The sequence below is a fragment of the Bubalus kerabau genome, chromosome 7, assembly GCF_029407905.1.
Source record: "Bubalus kerabau isolate K-KA32 ecotype Philippines breed swamp buffalo chromosome 7, PCC_UOA_SB_1v2, whole genome shotgun sequence".
Lineage (NCBI taxonomy): Eukaryota > Metazoa > Chordata > Mammalia > Artiodactyla > Bovidae > Bubalus > Bubalus kerabau.
The window spans coordinates 29,891,751-29,912,519 of record NC_073630.1 but is presented as its reverse complement, the minus strand read 5'-3'; the positions used below and the strand labels follow the sequence as shown (position 1 = coordinate 29,912,519).

The window sequence follows — 20,769 nt, the reverse complement described above, 5'->3', positions numbered from 1 at the left end:
TCAATTCCTGGGTCAGGAAGATCCCCTGGAGAAGGAAAAGGCTACCCACTCCAGTATTCTGGCCTGGAGAATTCTATGGACTGTATAGTCCATGGGGTTGCAAAGAGTCGGACACGACTGAGCGACGTTCAGTTCACAACGTGGAAATCCAGCACTAACACAGCCTGCAGCCTTGACACCTAAGCTTCGTCACTAAGAGCCCATTTCTTCCATTTCATCGTCTGTCTTTCATGTTGCTGCTGTCAGCCTAATTCCCTCTCTCCTGGTTCTGAGGTAGCTGCTGATCATGCCTGGGGCTTCATTCTTTCCTATCTACATCCAGAGTGAGTGTCTTTCCCCAAACATCCAACACTGCTTTTGAGTTTCCTTGTTATTGGATACACATAGGTCCCCTCCTTTTCCTCATTTCCCAGCAAGGGGAATGCCAGATGCTAATTAGCTGTTACCACTGTGGTTCCTTTTCTAGCAACCCCAGTCATGTGGAAAGTTGCAGTAAACACTAATTATCTAATTTAGGAGAGATTCGTGTAAGACACCGGAGCTGAGCAAGTGTGTTGTTTCTGACTTATCCCAGTCCTAACAAACTCCTCTGCATCACGTACCCCCTTCATCCATTTTGATATTTTGTCTTCCTGAAACATAAGCCTTTGTTCTTAATCTGTTTTTCTCCATAAGAGTGCTCACAGAGAATAATTTCTCTGATACACAGAAAAGAGAAGCCCACCCCACACTGTGACATCATGCTCCCTGGCTGGGTTTTGGCAACTTTCGCACCTTTTATAAGTTATTTAAGAGGGAATACTAGACAGTGTTTTCCCTAGACCCAGGCAGTGTTCCTCTGCTCCTCTTTGTCCCTCTAATGGTGTATCCCCCACCCCAGAGTAAGGAGTCCATAGGGCCTAGGAGACAAGCCATCTCAGAGCTCAGCTGCCCACTTGGAGATCACAGCCCAGGTACCCAGGACCCAAGAATTCCTGCCCTAGCTGTGCTGAGTCTGCTTCCATTGTCTGTAGTGGCCTCTTCCTCAGGTCCATTTTCCCAAGGGTGAACCACCAGCTGGCATGTGCACCCATTTACTTGTGAGTGGCTTGGAGCAGCTAAGGTAGGGAGCTGTGGGCAGAGCTTGCAGGCTGCGGTGTCCACACGCGACTCCCAAGGCCCTTCCTGAAGAATAAGAGAACTGGAAGAGATAGAAGGGAGACATTAGCAGGCGGGATTGGGATGGGGGGTGTCATCTGTGTGTACTTCTCCCTAGACCTTTCAGGGGTATGCTCAAGGCAGATCATTCTTCTCATTTGTGTAAATTTCACCCAAATAAACTCCATTTAACTGTTTTCTGTGACCCCTAAATTCTTAGCTGTATCTTTGCATTTGAATTTCTTTGTTCAAATTATATTTTGTTCATTTCTGTCTGCATTAGCAGTACAAAAACTCGATTAAAAAGTGTTAACCACGAACTTACTTCTGAAATAGTCCTTGCTGCTGCTGCTAAGTCGCTTCAGTCGTGTCTGACTCTGTGCGACCCCATAGACCCTGTGCAACCCCTGCTAATGTCTCCCTCCCGGATCTCTTCCAGTTCTCTTATTCTTCAGGAAGGGCCTTTGGAGTCGTGTGTGGACACCTCTGTGCAGCCCACCAGGCTTCCCCATCCCTGGGATTCTCCAGGCAAGAACACTGGAGTGGGTTGCCATTTCCTTCTCCAATGCATGAAAGTGAAAAGTGAAAGTGAAGTCGCTCAGTCGTGTCTTGACTCTAGCGACCCCATGGACTGCAGCCCACCAGGCTCCTCCGTCCATGGGATTTTCTAGGTAAAAGTACTGGAGTGGGGTGCCATTGCCTTCTCCTTACTGTAGTAGTATTGACAATAAGACAACTATCAAGTTTTCTCATTTACATTTTTAGATATTTGTACTTTTTTAAAAGTATAATGAATGTTTGGTTATTAGGTTTAGCTTAAGTATTATGTTAAGCAGTTAAACCCATTTCAGTAGATTATCTGAAATAAGATATTTTCATTGTTTCTGACTGATAGAACCATCTACTTTTCTACTGTTATTCATATTACCAAGGAGGACAAAGAGATTTTCATTTTAGGGAGGGAGTTTGCTGATTGGATAAATAAGACAGCACTCCCCTACAGGGATGTCAGTTCTCTGATGTACGACCAAACCCAACTGGTCAGAGTTTTCTGTTTCTCTTCCATGAGTAACAAAGCCTCTGCCTCCAGGAAACAAACAAAAGAAGCATTAGGCACTGAGTATGCAAGTAGGAGCTACAAACTCCTGAATTGCTCCACATTAGTACTCTTGTCTGGAAAATCCCACAGACGGAGGAGCCTGGTGGGCTGCAGTCCATAGGGTCGCTGGGAGTGGACATGACTGAGCGACTTCACTTTCACTTTTCACTTTCATGCATTGGAGAAGGAAATGGCAACCCACTCCAGTGTTCTTGCCTGGAGAACCCCAGGGACGGGGGAGCCTGGTGGGCTGCTGTCTATGGGGTCACACAGAGTCGGACACGACTGAAGTAACTTAGCAGCAGCAGCAGCAGCAGAGGGCGTGAAGCTGAATTCCCAGTGTGGCTGAGGAAGGTGGGAAGAAGGAAGGAGGAAGGTGAGGTGGGAGCGGAAGAGAGGGGAAGGCGGTGAGATGAGCAAAGTCTGAGTGCTCTGTGATGACACACCTTTCAGGAGCACCAGGTGCTCAACCCTGAGCTCACAAAAGGCCTGAGAAGAGTGAATTTCCTGGGCAGCTGGTGAAGAATCACTGGCCTGCAGCAAAACAGAGAAGACATACAGATGCAAGAACTTGAGCACAGGACCCCAGAGCAGGTCCTGGGCTTCCATACTGGGTGAAATTGGGACTTGAAGCAAGTTTAATCAGATGTTGGAGGAACACAGAGCCACCACTGACATCTTTAGTCCAAGAAAACAACAACTGCTACTAATAAAAGAACAACTAAATCTTAATCCTTTAAACCTATTTGCTCTGTGTTCCCAGACCAGAATAGAAAACTTAAATTAGATGGAGGCCTTCCTAATAAGCTGCTTTCTTATTTATGCAAAAATGAAAGACAAAGAAACCAAAATTTATTCAAATAGAGGGAACACAAATTCCTTAGAACACAAATTCAAATAGAAGGGAATTGGAAGACCTGGGTTCTAATCTCACATCTGCCTCTTTGCAGCTTTTTGTTTCTGAAAAAGGTACTTTCCCTCTCTGAGTGTGTTTCTTCATCTATCAAGAATGGCTTGCTTGGCTGCTTTTGACTAAAACATTGCCCCTGGGACTTCCCCGGAAGTCCAGTGGTTAAGATTCTGTGCTTCCTCTGCAGGGGGCATGGGTTTGATCCATGGTCAGAGAAATAAGATCCCCCATATAAGATAATAAGAAATAAGATCCCCATATTATCAATGATAATATTGTTCAAGTTGACTAATTCCTATTGATTTTATATTTAACTTGCTCTATTAATTACTGAGTGAGGGGTATTGAAAACTCCAACCATAATCATGGATTTGTCTGTTTCTCTTTGCAGTTCTATCAGTTTTTGTTTACATATTTTGAAGCTGTATTATTAGGTACATCAAAATTTAGGATTTCTATGCCCTCTTGATGAATTGACCCCATTGAAATGATCTTCCATATTCCTGGTAATGTTCTTTGCTTTGAAATCTACTTTGTCTGAAATTAATAGGTGGTGCTAGTGGAAAAGAACCCACCTGCCAATGCAGGACACATAAGAGATGTGGGTTCAATCCCCAGGTCGGGAAAATCCCTTGGAGGAAGACATGGCAACCCAATCCAGTATTCATGCCTGGAGAATCCTATGGACAGAGGAGCCTGGAGGGCTACAGTTCATAGGGTTGCAAAGAGTCAGACAAGAATAAAACAACCTAGCATAAACTCAACTAGTGATAATCATCTTATAGGCAAAAAAATTTTTTTTTAATTTTATTTTATTTTTAAACTTTACATAATTGTATTAGTTTTGCCAAATATCAAAATGAATCCGCCACAGGTATACATGTGTTCCCCATCCTGAACCCTCCTCCCTCCTCCCTCCCCACACCATCCCTCTGGATGGCAAAATTTTTTTTGGCAGCATTTCTATGTGAGGTCAGCAGTGTTATTATTTCAAAAGTAGACAAGACATTACCCGCCCCTCCCCTCAAAAATACTATGATCATAATGCAAAATTTGATGAGAAGCACTGAGCTTCTCATGATCATAAATGCAAAATTTCTAAGCAAAATGTTAGTAAATCAAATCTAATAATAGTTTTTGATGTGCAGTTGGTTAACTCTGCCAATGTGGACCCCTCAGATACAGAGGACTGACTACGTGGAACTTGAGCATCTCTGGATTTTCGTATCCCTGGGAGTCCTGGAATCAATCCCCTGTGAATACCTAGCAACAATTTTATGTAAAAACAGTAGCTTATCATGACCAGATGGCATTTATACCAGGAATTCAGGGTTGGTTTAGTATTTGAGAATCAATCAATGCAATTTTCCACATCAGCAGATTAAAAAAGAAAAACCATATGATCATATCAATTTATGCATAAAAAACATTTGACAGAATGTGCTTCCCTGGTGGCTCAGTTGGTAAAGAATCCACCTGCAATGCAGGAGACCGGGTTCAATTCCTGGATCAGGAAGATCCCCTGGAGAAGGAAATGGCAACCCACTCCAGTATTCTTGCCTGGAGAATCCCATGGACAGAGGAGCTTGGTGGGCTACAGTCCATGGGGTTGCAAAGAGTCAGACAGGACTGAGCAACTAAACCACCACCATATATGTATATGTTGCCTATTCTGTGAGTGCTTCTGCTTAGGGAAATGCAGATGTTAGAGTGAGTCTGTAAGGTAAATGATGACACACGTAGGTTCTGAAAGGGTCTTGGAAGAACTTGAGATGACATGATAAATACACAGCTGGCATTGTCCCAGCTGCTATTCCCCCTTCACTGAGGCACACAGGGTGAGGGGAGGAGCAGATGGAAGAGGGCCGATAACCGAATAGGTGGAAACGTTTATAAAGACTGGGTCCCCGTACTCACAGGCACAACTGTTGGAGGCTCCCGTCCCCCAGGCAGCCACTCTCCCCCGACAGAGTCCTGGCTCAGTGCTTCTCCTTGGTGGCTGTGGACGTTCTGCTCATTCTCAGCATCCTGCCTCTCAGGGGACTCCTCCCACCCTTCACTGACCCCAGGCTGTCCCTCTATTTTTCAACTTTATTTTAGACTGACCTGCGGAACGTGGATGTGTAACTGCTGGGTCAGTGTCTCTCCCATCTTCTTCCTGGGTCCCCGTCTCTTTTCTCGTCTCTCTTTTGCCAAAGCTGAGACAAAGAGCTGTCTCTTGCACCAGAGTTGTTGGTCTTTTCCAGTTTCCCAGCAGAGAAGACTTGCTGTCTCTAGCTCTCACCAGGCCTGTACGGGCTTCACATTTCCATATCGACTTAATGTATATTATTTGCGTCTCCTGTATTCATTCATTCATTCCTCCAATGTAGATGTACTGAACAATTATTATGCGTAAGGTACAGTTCCAAGGCAATGTGGAAAGAGGAGTAAACAAGAGAAACCAAGTTCATATTCTGGTGGTGGAGAGGGGGTGGGAAATCGGGGCACCAGGTAAAATATAAAATGCCTGATCAAATTTGAATTTCAGATAAACAAACAGCCCATCATTTTTCATGTGCTATGTCTATTTGATATTTAGGATACATTTAATTAAAAATTCTTCTCTTTGTTGTTTATCCAGAATCAACATTTAACTGGGTTTCTTATATTTTTATTTCCCAAATATGGCAATCCTAGTAGGGGAAACAGAAAAGAAAAAAATTTATCTTAGGTGGTAATTAGTGCAGTAGAGGAAGCAAAGTCAGATATAGGTGGACACTGGGAGTGGTGGCAGGGAGGGTGGAATTCTGGACAGCCCCTGTAATAAGGGGACAGTTGTGCCAAGGGTAAGAAGGTGAGACTCAATCCCTGGATATCAGAGGGAAGATGGTCCACAGGAGAGAAGCCCAAATGCAAAGACCCTGGTGGCTCCTGCTTAGTATCTGAGAACAAAGAGTTCAGTGTGGCTGGAGTGGTAGAAAGGGAGATCAGAGAAACAGCAAAGCCAGACCTTGGCTGGGACCCTCACTCAGTGCGATGGAACAGCCTTGGCGAGAACGAAGGGAAGGAATTTATAAGCTTGCCTTGTTTTTCGGAGACTGCTGGAGTTGGGTGGGTGGCAAGGAGATGGGTTAGGAGATTGCTAGAGTCAGCCTCTAGCCCCACCCTGACTGTGGCTCCCCCAGCCCTTCAGCAGCCTCTGCTTCAGATCTGCCCTCTGCTTTCCACCTTGGCAAAGTCTTGGCAAAACTTGGCAGAGTCCGGTGATCGATTTTAACACCACAGTGGGCATCTCCATTCTGAAGTCTCACTGTACGTTGACTTGCTTGAATACTGATGTGCTCATCCTCTGCTTCTAAAGGCATTTTGTTTATCATGCCTTATAATAATTACAAAATTTTATAGTTTGAACCAATGCTGTTTGATAGAAACATAAAACGAGCTCCAAAAACAAGCCATAAATGTAAATATGAACTTTCTATTAGCCGCATTTTTTAAAGTGTCTAAAAAGAATTTATTTCAGTTCAGTTCAGTTCAGTCTGCTGCTCAGACTGCTCAGTCGTGTCCGACTCTTTGCGACCCCATGAATCGCAGCACGCCAGGCCTCCCTGTCCATCACCAACTCCCGGAGTTCACTCAGACTCACGTCCATCGAGTCAGTGATGCCATCCAGCCATCTCATCCTCTGTCGTCCCCTTCTCCTGCCCCCAATCCCTCCCAGCATCAGGGTCTTTTCCAATGAGTCAACTCTTTGCATGAGGTGGCCAAAGTATTGGAGTTTCAGCTTTAGCATCATTCCTTCCAAAGAACACCTAGGACTGATCTCCTTTAGAATGGACTGGTTGGATCTCCTTGCAGTCCAAGGGACTCTCAAGAGTCTTCTCCAACACCACTGTTCAAAAGCATCAATTCTTTGGTGCTCAGCCTTCTTCACAGTCCAACTCTCACATCCATACATGACCATGAGTGACACGTTAAAGTTAGGGATAGGAGTCTTATTCTTTTTATTTGTGTATGGTAAAATGATACATTCTAGAAATTTCAAGGTCAAATATGTTGGTCATTTTCTACCTCTTGTGTTCACCTGAGTTTGTGTTCATCCTCACTTGCATTAGGGACTAGTATGGGAGACTAAACTACACTGAATTGCTTGCCTGCTTAGTCATGCCCAACTCTGCAACTCCATGCCCGCCCAGCTCCCCATCCATGGGATTTTTTCCTAGCAAGAATACTGAAGTGGGTTGCCATTTCCCCCCCAAGGGACTCTTTCCAACCCAAGGATCAACCCACATCTCCTGCATCTCTTGCATTGCAGGTGGATTCTTTACTGCTGAACCATCAGGAAAGCCTCTAGAGAAAGAGAATAAACAGGAATGGAGAACATAAACCCCATTTTCCTGACTTTTTCTTGGATAGTTCTAGCTGGAAGTCCCCATGGGCACTTCACTGCCTTCAGAGAATCCTCCTCTACCAAGGGTTATCTACCTAATAGCTGCCAAAGCTTCTCAAGCCCTGAAGCCTCACAAAAGGTTGCCCCCCTGCCCACCATGACTGCCTGCAGGACAGGAAACACCAGCGGCCACTGAGATCCTTCTGTGAAGTGTCACTGTCAGGAGGAAAGACCCAGTCCATCCAGTGTTTTAGAGAGGTATCAGTGACCAATGCTGCCCATTTGTAGTCTTTATGACACATATGCACCAACCATACCAACTCCAGAGGTAGGAGAACAGCCTTAAGACTGACCATGTTTTGCTCAATATCACTCACTTCATTTGCTGCTGGTGCATGTTCTGGGCAGCAGCCCCGCCTTCTTATCTGCAAGGAGTATGTTCCAAGACCCATAGTGGATGCCTGAAACGGAGGAGAGTACTAAGGTATACTTGTTTTTTTCCTATATGTGCATGCCTATGATGAAGTTTAATGTAGAAATTAGGTACAATAAGAGACTATCTGAACTGCTCACATTTGTGGCCATTATTAAGTAGAATGGGCTTCCCTGGTGGTTCAGACGGTAAAAATCTACCTGCAATGTGGGAAACCGAGGATCAATCCCTGGGTCAGGAAGATCATCTGGAGAAGGGGATGGCTACCCACTCCAGAATTCTTGCCTGGCAAATTCTATAGACAGAGGAACCTGGCAGGCTACAGTCCATGGGGTTGCAAAGAGTTGGGCATGGCTGAGCGAATATTAAGTAAAGTAAGGATTACTCGAGCACAAGCACTGTGATGCTCAGACAGTCGATCTGATAATGTAGCCTGGCTACGAAGTGACTAGCTGGCGGGATATGCTGGACAAAGGGATAATTGATGTCCTGGGTGGGATGGAGCAGGATGACATTGATTTTAGCATGCTACTCAAAACAGCACCCAGTTTAGAACTGTTTGTTTCTAGAATTTTCCTTTTGATATTTTCAGACCTTAGTTGACCATGGATAACTAAAACCTTGGGTAGCTCAGTGGTAAAGAACCCACCTGCCAATGCAGGTGACATAAGAAATGTTGGTTCAATCCCTGGGTCAGGAAGATGCCCTGAAGAAGGAAATGACAATCCATTCCAATATTCCTGCTTGGAAAATCCCATGGGCAGAGGAGCCTGGAAGGCTACCGTCCATGGGGTCGCAAAGAGTTGGACACGACTTAGTGACTAAACAATTGAAACTAAAGAAAACGAACCTAAGGATAAGGGGGGCAATTGCAATTATTTTCATCTTCTGTTTAGATGAGTTCTTTCTGAAAATGTAGTACTTAAAGGAAACAAATAATATTGACAAGGTGAATGTAAAATTATACCATGCTAAAATTTTTAAGCAATAACTCATTTTAAATTCCCATTGTGATTGAAGTGACAGGGAGCAGTATTACTACGAAATGACCTGTTTCTCTTTAGCACTCAGTTTTGTAAGGAAACTACATTCCTTTCTACCTTTAAGTATTCTTTCAAATCGCCCCTGAATAGCTGTACCTGAAATAATTGTAAAAGCCTTGAGTGACTGTCTGGTTTAAAAAGAAAGAAAGTAGTGTCATCCTTCTCAAAAGTCAGTTCAACTTATTTATAGCTTAAATGCACAAATTGTCATTTGAGAGTAATACACTGGGAATTTAAAGTATAATAAAGAAAAATCCATCAATCTACCTGTAGTTAAGATGTTGGCTGCTATTTTTGTTTATTACTATCTTTATAATGTCCCTAGTACTTGTGAATATGAGATGCATTCAGAAACAGATGAATAAAATATCCAATAAACACGAGACTATTTCTCTACATGCACACACACACATACACATAAAACTTAATTCCTCTTTTTTTGGTCTATACTTTTCTGATATATTTCTCTGTATATGTACTTTTTATACTGTATTATGTACAACAATAAAGTAATGTAGCTGTAACTATTTGAGGAAGCCTCATGAGATTAATACGGAGAAGGCAATGGCACCCCACTCCAGTACTCTTGCCTGGAAAATCCCATGGATGGACAAGCCTGGTGGGCTGCAGTCCATGGGGTCGTGAAGAGTCGGACACGACTGAATGACTTCACTTTCACTTTTCACTTTCATGCATTGGAGAAGGAAATGGCAACCCACTCCAGTGTTCTTGCCTGGAGAATCCCAGGGACGGGGGAGCCTGGTGGGCTGCCGTCTATGGTGTCGCACAGAGTCGCACACGACTGAAGCGACTTAGCAGCAGCAGCAGCAGCAGCATGAGATTAATAATATTCTGTCCTCATATGTTAGAAAATACTAATACACTATATGATGTATGCTTTATTCTTCATTAAGACTCTCCTTTGATTTCTATTTATTATGCCTCTTTATGAAGAACATTTTGCTCAAAGAAAAAAGTTCCATCTCAATTAGATATCCTTTTAAGTTATTTATGTAGATATCTCTTTTCTCACTCAAAAATAAGTTCTCTGGGCACAGGCACTTGTCATGTCTATTTCGTCTTTATATCCCAGGAAACACTGCTCAGAGTAAAACATGTAGTAAATCTTCACTAAATGTTAATTGAAAGAATTAATGTCTTCCAGAATCCCACTGCTTGGCCTTGGTACTCAAAGTTGTACAATGTTTCATCTGTAACATTACTTTACCATAACCTGGGAAACTAAATTTGAACAATAGTAGAATGTTTCATAACCTCCTAATCTGAATTTGAGTGTATTTTTCTTATTATAACTTTTTAGAAAGGTAAAATGCTATGAGCCACTTTTCCTTCTTTTTATCTTGCCTTGCTTCATTCAGGAAACAGCCTTATTCACTTTTTAGCTTTAAAATCTTGCTGGATACCTATTTAACCTTACAAGGGATAAATGTAGAACTGAACTTTAGGAAGTTCTTATTTGTACTCATTAAAATAGCCACAAAAGTAATTAAGCTTATGATATACAATGCTGATGAAGTTGGGAAAAAGTAACAGAGTGGGTGCCTGGAAAAGCAGATAAAGCTCAGATCCTGTTTGGAAAGCAACTTAGAAATATTTACATAGATGTTTAATTTATCTTTAATAGCAAAGATTGGAAACAATGTAAGTATTCAACAATTTGGGGCAGATTAAACAAATGATCAGACCTGACTTTGATAGATGATAAACTATTTATAAGACACAAATACTGTGTAAAACCAAACATGCAGTATAAAATAATAAAAAATCAGTACGTCAAACTATGTAATAAGTTTACAATTGCTTGAAATATGTAAGCATAAATTTAAGAGACTAGAAGGAAACAGGACAAAATGAAAACAGTTATAGAGTGATGGGATTATGGATGCAATGTTTTGCTTCCTTTTACGTTAAAAGATTATTTTAACAAAACATAAAATCAAAGGAAGAAAAGGATCAAGTTTTAGTCCCTCGATGTTCATATTTTAAGAAGGATGTTATGCAGATACCTAAGCAGCATTTGTCTCCCGTGCTTCAAAATCTCAGCATGTATTTCGTCTGGTTCCAGGGGCTTAACCATTAAAAAAAAAATAATTCTGGCTACCATAGTTATTCTTTGAAAGTCTAAACAAAGTTTGTATTGTTCTCTGGCAGCATTTCTTGTTTGCATTAAACCATGAGTTATGATATTAGTGCATCCTGTTGTAGGTTCTTTGAAGAAGCAGACTCCGTAGCTCTTTTTATGGTTACATGGTAAATGAGAGTCCTCTTTAGGGGTGTATTCCATTTCCTATGGAGTTCTTACCCTTGTGTGTGCTCAGTCGCTCAGTTGTGTCTGACTTTTTGTGACCCCATGGACTGTGTGATCCCCCAGACTCCTCTGTCCATGGAATTTTCCAGGCAAGAATACTGAAGCAAGTTGCCATCTCCTCCTCTAGGGGATCTTCTATTCTTACCCTTAGTGAAAGTGAGTGAAGTCGCTCAGTCGTGCCCGACTCTTTGCGACCCCATGGATAGTAGCCTGCACCAAGCTCCTCCATCCATGGGATTTTCAAGGCAAGAGTACTGGACTGGGTTGCCAGTTCCTTCTCCAGGGAATCTTCCCAACCCAGGGATCAAACCCAGGTCTCTCCCATCGTAGACAGACGCTTTACCATCTGAGCCACCTACAAAGGGCATATCAAAATTTTCTTATAATGGCCATCGTTATTCCAAGTCAACATTTTTGCCATTTTCTCGAGGAAAATGCAAATGATTGCAATGTAACTTTATAGAGGAAGAAGAATTTCTTCCATAAGTTAAGACATTAGCAATTAGTACAATATTATTTGTACAATTGTACAAATAGTACAATAACCCAGTATGATCGTAAAACATTTTTTGCCCTTTTAGAAAGACACTATATGCTTCACATTGCCTAGTTTTATCTGGTAGGTGTACAAAATCATCTTTAAATAAGTTACATTTAGTCCAAGTTTGTATACATTCTGGAGGTCATTTATTAATGAGGAGTATAAACCAAATGATAACGAGGATAGAAATATTCATCACCAGCCCTCCCAATTTCTAGATGCATTCATTCACCAATGCATAATTGTATTAAGAGCACAACCTCTTAAGGCAGAGTTGTGTAAATCTGGAAAAATTACTTTACCTTTCTGTGCCTTAGTTTCTTCACCTGTTAAAGAGAAATAAAGATAGTACTTATCTCATAGAAACTTGTGAGAATTAAGTGAGTTAATGAATGTAAAATTCCTGGCACTTAAAAAATGTTACCATTTTACTAGGGTATGTGTTTTTGAAGGTAACAGCGCAGATATTAAAATGTCACAATTTCTGCCCTCCGGGCAGCTTAGAAGTGAAAGTGAGAGGGAGAGGGTGGGAAGATTTGGGAGAATGGCATTGAAACATGTAAAATATCATGTATGAAACGAGTTGCCAGTCCAGGTTCGATGCACGATACTGGATGCTTGGGGCTAGTGCACTGGGACGACCCAGAGGGATGGTATGGGGAGAGGGGAGGGAGGAGGGAGGAGGGTTCAGGATGGGGAACACATGTATACCTGTGGCAGATTCATTTTGATATTTGGCAAAACTAATACAATTATGTAAAGTTTAAAAATAAAATTAAATTAAAAAAAAAAAAGAAGTGAAAGTGAAAGTCATTCAGTCATGTCTTACTCTTTGTGACCCCATGGCCTATACAGTCCATGGAATTATCCAGGCCAGAATGCCAGAGTGGGTAGCCTTTCCCTTCTCCAGGGGATCTTCCCAACCCAGGGATTGAAGCCAGGTGTCCCGCATTGCAGGCAGATTCTCTACCAGCTGAGCCACCAGGGAAGCCTAAGTATACTGGAGTGGGTAGCCTATCCCTTCTCCAGTGGATCTTCCTGACCCAGGTATTGAACCAGGGTCTCCTGGATTGCAGGCGGATTCTTTACCAACTGACTTATCAGGAAAGTCCTAAGTCAGGCAGCTTAGAGAACATTCTTAAAAAATCAACTAAATTTGCTATGAACCTAAAACTGCTCTAAAAAAATAGTCAACTTAAAAAAAAAAAAATCAACTAAGGAGCAGCTTTTTAACTCTCAGTGGAAAGAAACTTGCCCAGTAGTTGAAGCACATAATAAATGACTTGGGAATGTTTTTACATGAAATTCTAGTTGCTGTACTTTTAAGCTTCATGAAAATAACAAAAGCCACACTGCTTTCTGTCATCTCCCAGTTTTATTGAGTTACAATTGACATATGACATTGAATTAGTTTTAAGTGTATACCATAATGATTTGATATGTGTATATGTTGTGAAATGATTACCACAATAAGTTTGGTTAACATCCATCATCTCACATAGTTACATTTTTTTTCCTTGTGATGAGAACTTTTAAGACCTACTCTCTTAACAGCTTTCAAATATACCATAGAGTATTGTTAACTGCAGTCATCATGAAGAATATTTTTCCTTTGCTTCTGAGGACTTGAAAAGATTTTTCCTCTTCTTCTTTGGCAAACAATTGTTGGTTCAGAGTCTAGAAAGACTGATATACCTCGTTATCTTTCTGAAATGTGTAATCTTTCTAGCTAATAGCCATCATCATTTTCTCAAATATCTGTCACTCAATATGACAATGAAAACCACAGCTGTGAATGTTTATTTTAATCATTTTTACAGTGAAACTGGGGAGAGAAATCAAAGCCATCTTTATTTTTGTGTCAGATGTGTCTAAAGGAATTAAGTAGATGTGTGTATGCTTTAAGATTTAGGTTTGGAGATGCTCATTTTCCTTAATTCTAATAAATACGATGATTTAGTCTGTGTTTTCCTGAGCTAAGGAATCGCTTGAAAATTCTCCATCAAGTCTTAAATTTTCAGATGTCTTTTACTCATTCAGCAAATATTTATTTGGTGTACCTAGCACCGTGCTAAATATTCATTTCCACTGGTAATTTGCTTTTGCTTTCTTAGTGAAGAAAAGACTGAACACAAGAAAATTAGCCCTCTTGTATCCCTGGTCCATAGCACAGAATTTTGGCCCAAACAAGCTAACTTGTATAACTAGTTTCGCATACTATGTACTTCTTGAGTATTATTGGATGGTTGGTTATATCCTCTAACAATCTGTATAACGTGTTGACTTTGTGTGTTTTACTTAGTAGTATCTTTTTTTTTATTTTGAGGGTGAACCCGGGTTACCTGGAGCAGTAGGACAGAATGGAATACCAGGGCTAAAGGTTGGTACAAAGAAAACCAAGCAGAGTCATTTGAGGCATGACTTTTCATGAAATTTTAAGCTGTTACAATTTTTTATATCCCACTGGTTTTACTTGGATGGAATCTCTTGTCAATAGTAAAATATGGTATAGTATAAAACTTTGTGACTAAAGAATAAATGATGTTCATGATTCTCATTACATTAAAAACACACAGAGAGTGTAGGATATGATTGTCTACACTTTGACTTCTGGGATACTTAATGTGAGAAAGCCTGTATTTCAAATATGACTATTGTCATTTTCCCACTTGATGAATGTATTAAAACATAGGTCACATCCACACTACCAACGTTCGCATAATTTTTATGAGATATACTAGAGAAAATGTTTACAGTGCCACTGTGACTTGTCCTCAGGATTTGGCCGCCTCTAAAACTTATATAACCCAACAAGTTAATCAAATGAAAAGCATAAGAAAAATGTAGCATGTTTGAAATTTAAAAATGGATGTAGTCTGCATTACTAAATAGGAAAAAAATGCAATGGAGATTTGGGGGGTGATTCCAAATTTCCTTTGTTTCTGAAGAACAAATGAATCAGTTAAATATAAAAAGATTGGTGACAGTTTAGTTTAAACCAGATAGGCAGACAAATCCCAAATCCTTTGATGAGTGACCATCCCTTGAAGTACAGAACTAATGTCTAATCCCATCAGCTGTGCTGCTGTGTATCCATACCCACAGATGCCCGTCAGCTGATTTTACAGATCACATTGCTATTGACAGGCGCCTAGAACAGACTTAAAATTTATAAACCTGTCCTTTGTCCTGCAGGAGAGGAAAGAAAATATTCCTTCTGGGACTACAGCCATTTTCCTGTCTTCTTCCCTCTCTAGCTCCATGCTAAAAAGTCAAATGATAAGAGTTAATGCTTAATGCTTGTTCTCAGTACTGTTCTTCTGTTGCCTAGCAACCATCAGGATGGTTGTTAAGCAGTGAAAGGTAACCAGAAATTCAAAAAGCCAAAGGGTCCAGCCAAGTTTCAGGGAGTGAAAAGAGTGCTGCCTTCAAACTGACTTTAAGAGTGCATTAGGATTTTTTTTTAATGCAATAACCGCCTTAAAAATAATTTTTAAAGCAGTGTGACCTTTTTGCAACACTTCCTCAAGCTTTTCTTAAGAAGGATATTATCGTAATGTGTGTGATTTGCTATAGATTTACTCTCTGATTCTGTTCCCTGTCTCTTCCTGGGTAAAATGGAAATGAGGCTTTTCAGAACACAGTTTTGCGTTTTAGTCTTTATACTGTCATGATCATCGTTTTTGTATAAAGACATCTCTCCTAAACTCACTTAGATTCTGCCTCAATCTAGTATCTTTTCTGAAAAAACTAATGACTCCTAAAGTACACCTGATTTAAGAACACGGTGGCTAACAACAGATTGAAGAGCATTCATGACGTTGTGAAAGGGTCCAAGTTCAGGCCTTAGTCATGTCAGGGCAAGATATTCTGGTGAACTACACTGGTACTCCAGACCCCAGAAATAATCCATGCACCAGGGGGTGCTTTGAATGAAAGGTTTCACAGAGGGATGTGCTAGCTCACCTTACTGAGTCTGAGTCTGGTCGGAATAAGATGTCATAATATCAGAATTGCCTCAACATTGCTCTCCTTAGTGCCCTAAAAGCCAGGCTTTGCTGATCATCTTTAGTCCTTAAAAGAAAAGAATTAAGGTAATATTTGCAATTGATATCCATATTCAATTTTCCAGGAAATTCATCATTTGCTTTTAGAAAGCAACTGAAATGGCAACCCACTCCAGTACTCGTGCCTGGAGAATCCCATGGAGGGAGGAGCCTGGTAGGCTACAGTCCATGGGGTCGCAAAGAGTCGGACATGACTGAGTGACTTCACTTTCACTTTCACTATATATTGGCAAAATAGAAAATATCACATATAATTTAACTAGTATTCTCAATATTTGATTTTGTTTAATGTCGCTTAATTAGGTGTTTTATAATTTAATGTGTTACTCACTTTGTTCTTTTGTGCAGGGAGAACCTGGAGAACAAGGAGTAAAGGTGAGATGATTCTGCCTGTTTTTAATCTCCTCCCCCCAAGAGGTACCAAACTAAACTGTATTTATATGTGGATGGATAGATAAGTACAGGTATACAAGTATAACTTGGAGATATTGCAGGTTCCATTCCACATCACAGCGATAAAGTGTATATTGCAATAAAATGAAGCACATGAATTTTTGTTTTCTCGGAGCACATAAAAGTTATGCTATACCGTAATCCTCTAAGAGTTCAATAGCATTATAACTCCAAAACAGTATGTATATCTTAATTGAAAAATGATGCTGTTAGAAAAATGGTGCCTTTTGTCTTGCTTGATACATGGTTGCCACAAATCTTCAATTTGTAAAAAATGCGGTGTCTTAGAGGTGCAATAAAGCAAAGCGCAATAAACAAGCTATGCCTAGATATAGATGTAGATAGATATACTGGCCACTTTTTCTTTCAAACTGCTAATTAATGGAAGGAGAAAGTAGGGTGATTCTTATGTATGTTCAGAAGTTTGGGTAGAAAGATTTAAAGAAAGGAGAAAGCAAATTTAAACATTCTGTGTCAGGCTTTAAAATGGCTTTCAAAAACCTCTAGGCCTGCAAAATTTCTGTTCTGCCTGCTTGCCAATGCCATTCCAGTACTGTTCTAAGCATCCGTACCTCTATTACTTCTTAGGTCATTAGGTTAAAGGGATACAGATGTTTACCTGCAGCAAACATACTGAAAGTTGTCCCACAAAGAATTCCCATAAAAACCTAAAAAGAGAAACAAAAGGAAAAGCAGAGTGAGTGTGTTTAATTTCTCTCAGACAGACACCCTTCTTCCCACCTTGGGGAATGTTCTCTTGCTATGTACTTTACCGGTATTTAAACGTGTGATGTCTGTGTAGGCAATCGCCAAGATATCACATAATGCTCTTCATAAGTGACATCTTTCTGACAAATCAGTATCATCACCACTAACCCCAAAAGAAATACATCTACAGATCCAGCAAGCTTTGTGAATTTAACTGTATTTTTGACCATTGTAAAACAAAAATAAAAGACATTGATTTAAACGGAAGGTGAGCAAAGCAGAAGGGTGGCTTTGCTCAGTCAAACCCTTTGCCTCCTGACCTCTCTGAACCAGTTTTCCTAATAAGAAAGTTTATTTGTTTTGTTTTTTAACAAAGGGATTTCCAAGCAATTTTTTAAAGCATGCTAATGGGCTGCCTATCAAAAGTCCTTCATAACTGATGATCAGTATATTTATTTGGCATCCAACCAGTTCATGGTAATTAATGTGAAATTAATTAGTCATCAGATGACTCTTTTGTGTAGAAAGTAAGGAGGGGAAAGCAGCAGTGCCAGCATGGTTCCAGGGGCTCATGGGATAAAGTGACTCAGACTCCCAGGCAATCTGGTGTACCCGTCTCCATAAAAGAATTCCCGGGCAGGTTAGCCTCATGCTTAGTTGAAACAAGAAGAGAAACCGAAGAGAAAACGTTAAAATCTCCCTCTCTCAACACTCCTTCTTCTCTCAGGGAGATCATTATCAATAGCTTCTCTCTTATTTTATGGAAAACGTTAAATGATAGAATCGGGACCTCCTATGGGAGCCAGAAGGGTATTCTTATGGAATACAAGAACAATAATGCATTGTTACTGCTAATGGCCACCATTAACAGCTTACGTTGTGTCAGATATGGTCCTAGTTGCTTTAGACACAGGAATTATTTCTTATAACCCTGTAAAATATTCTCGTCCTTGTGCTGCACAGGAGAAACTTGATGCAAATAGATTTTCACTTGCTCAGTAGGTGCTAGAGCTGGGCTAGGTCTCAGGCTCCGAAGTCTGTGATGTTTCCACTAGAACATGCTGAGTGACTTAAAGAATTCAGAATTTAGGACACAAAACATGGATAATACACAAATGACTTGTTTTCTACTACATTGCTTTGTGGGTAGAAAGGAGATATCAGTGACAAAATAGGCATAGGAGCTCTCAAAACTAACAAAGGAAGCATAAACTCCTCAGATTACTTTGCTATGATTTTTGAAGATTCTCTAATAAGGTAAAATTTTTATTTATTGACTTTATTAAAACATTTATTTCTCAATGCAAAACATGTATGCCTAGATAAGTCAATATTCACTGCACAGTTTTGAGGGCTGTGTCATGCACTTTGAGAGCCTAGAGATTTGAGATGGGCTCAACGACAGAGTAGAATTTACACAGATGGAAGGGAAAGGAGAGGGCAGGAGTCCAGGAATCAGGAATGGGACAAAGAAGGAGACAGAAGGGATAAAGCAGAAAGCATATGGAGGGAATCAGGAGAAAGTCTTTGTTAGAGTGAGCAGAGGAAACAGAAAGTTAAAGCAGCTCTAAGTGCCAGAATAAGCTATTAAAAGTCAGAGAAATTACTTTCTGTTAATATCATGGAGTAGTTTAAAACTATTCAGTCATCTTCATTGTAATAAAGTTTATTTGGACGGGTTGATATCAAGCAGTTGGTCAAGTAAGGTACATTAGCTCTGTTGAACATTTACAACAGCTATTAATATATAGTGCCTCTGAAAGGAAACTTAAAATAAGGAAAACTCAAAATAAGGATACTCATTGCTGAGAATCACCACTATGTTTTCATATATTTCTTTTCTCCCCTCTTAGGGAGATGCTGGAGAGAATGGCCCCAAAGGTGACACAGGCGAAAAGGTACAGTGTTTTTCAAAAATAGGACAGCAAGCATATGAGCAAGAATATTATTTCATTTACATGAAATGGGAGATTTTGAGAAAGTTGAGAGATCATAGCTTAATATGACAAGATCAGAGATAATTTTACAAGATTAGAAAGCATTTAAATATTTAATTGATAAGAAGTGATTATTCTAGCTACAAATTTAAATATTTTAGAAGTAAAATGGTACTTCAAAAATTCTAGAAAATGTGTAGCTGGGTTTCTAGTAATATGACTCAAGACAAAAACACCCCCCTATTTATGTGTAAATGGAGCACTCCCTTTATACACAGAGATGTAAAAATAGAGTTCCTAAAGTGATTCCATTTGTCCCAGCTTTAGGACAGAAGATTGCAGGACTGGGATGAGATGTAAGAGTTTGGTAAAAGTTAGTGTCTCTTGATTAGAACCTCTAATGCAGTCTTGAAAATTTTCCTCGACTTAAAATGTACCAAACCCGAATATTTTGTCAGCTTTCATATTGTCCTTTTTTAAAAATTTTCAACCGTTACTAGCCTTTACATTGCAGTGATCTTTGGTTCATCTTCCTACCTCGTGTTTTTTTCCCCAGGCTATCACAGCTTTTGCTTGGTTTCTTACTTCACAGATGTCTCTGACGTAGAAAGGAAATTTTTACTTCGTTTGTGGTATATGTTAAGAATTGTGGAACATGTGTGCTCAGCCCCGCAGTTGTGTCTGACTGTTTGACCTCAAGAACTGTAGCTGACCAGGCTCCTCTCTCCATGGGATTTCCCAGGAAAAATACTAGAGCGGGTCGCTATTTCCTGCTCCAGGCACCTTCCCAACCCAGGGATCAAACCCAAATCTCTTGCATCTCCTGCATTGGCAGGCGGGTTCTTTACCACTAACACCACCTGGAAAGCCCAGATGAAAATGGAATAGTCAGATTTAATGTAAATCAGGCTAATTGATGAGACAAAGAACGATTCATTTAGGCTTGTAGTTGAGAATAGGAATGGTCTAATTTGAAAATTATTACTGTACAGATGGGTAATTGTTAGTCATAAAACCATACCCATAAAATAAAGAGAAATTTGTCTTTCTTATTCTTATAAATATTAATATAAATATGGCGTGGGTGGTAGGGATAGATTAATGATAGTGTCACTGAGTAGCAATTGTGTTTGTATTCAAGGGGTAGTCTAGAAGTTCTCTGGCACCAGATGGCTCAGTGGTGAAGAACCCGCCTGCCAATGCAGGAGACACAGGAGGCAGGGATTCAATCCCTGGGTTGGGAAGATCTGCTTGAGTAGGAAATGGCAACCTGCTCCAGTACTCTTGCCTGGGAAATTCCACAGGCAGAAGAATCTGGTGGATTACAGTCCATGGGGTTGCAAAGAGTCAGACGCAACTGAGCACACACACAGTCTAGATGTTAGGATAGACTGTCAGTTTCTTGCAGACCAGGGTTTCTTAACCTCAGCACTACTGACACTCAGTTCAGTTCAGTTCAGTTCAGTTGCTCAGTCGTGTCCGACTCTTTGTGACCCCATGAATCGCAGCATGCCAGGCCTCCCTGTCCATCACCAACTCCCAGAGTTCACTCAGACTCACATCCATCGAGTCAGTGATGCCATCCAGCCATCTCATCCTCTGTCGTCCCCTTCTTCTCCTGCCCCCAACCCCTCTCAGCATCAGAGTCTTTTCCAATGAGTCACCTCTTCACATGAGGTGGCCAAAGTACTGGAGTTTCAGCTTTAGCATCATTCCTTCCAAAGAAATCCCAGGGCTGAT

General features: G+C 40.6%; 1 protein-coding gene across 1 annotated transcript in view; it reads left to right on the top strand.

The window, feature by feature from the left end:
• The window catches only part of COL25A1 (collagen type XXV alpha 1 chain), a 494,071-nt gene that overhangs the window by 398,862 nt on the left and 74,440 nt on the right, over positions 1-20,769 (top strand). The window contains exons 13-15 of the mRNA XM_055587935.1: positions 14,191-14,244; positions 16,280-16,306; positions 18,946-18,990. Of these exons, the coding sequence (XP_055443910.1) occupies positions 14,191-14,244; positions 16,280-16,306; positions 18,946-18,990 (126 nt within the window). The remainder of the gene's footprint in view (positions 1-14,190; positions 14,245-16,279; positions 16,307-18,945; positions 18,991-20,769) is intronic.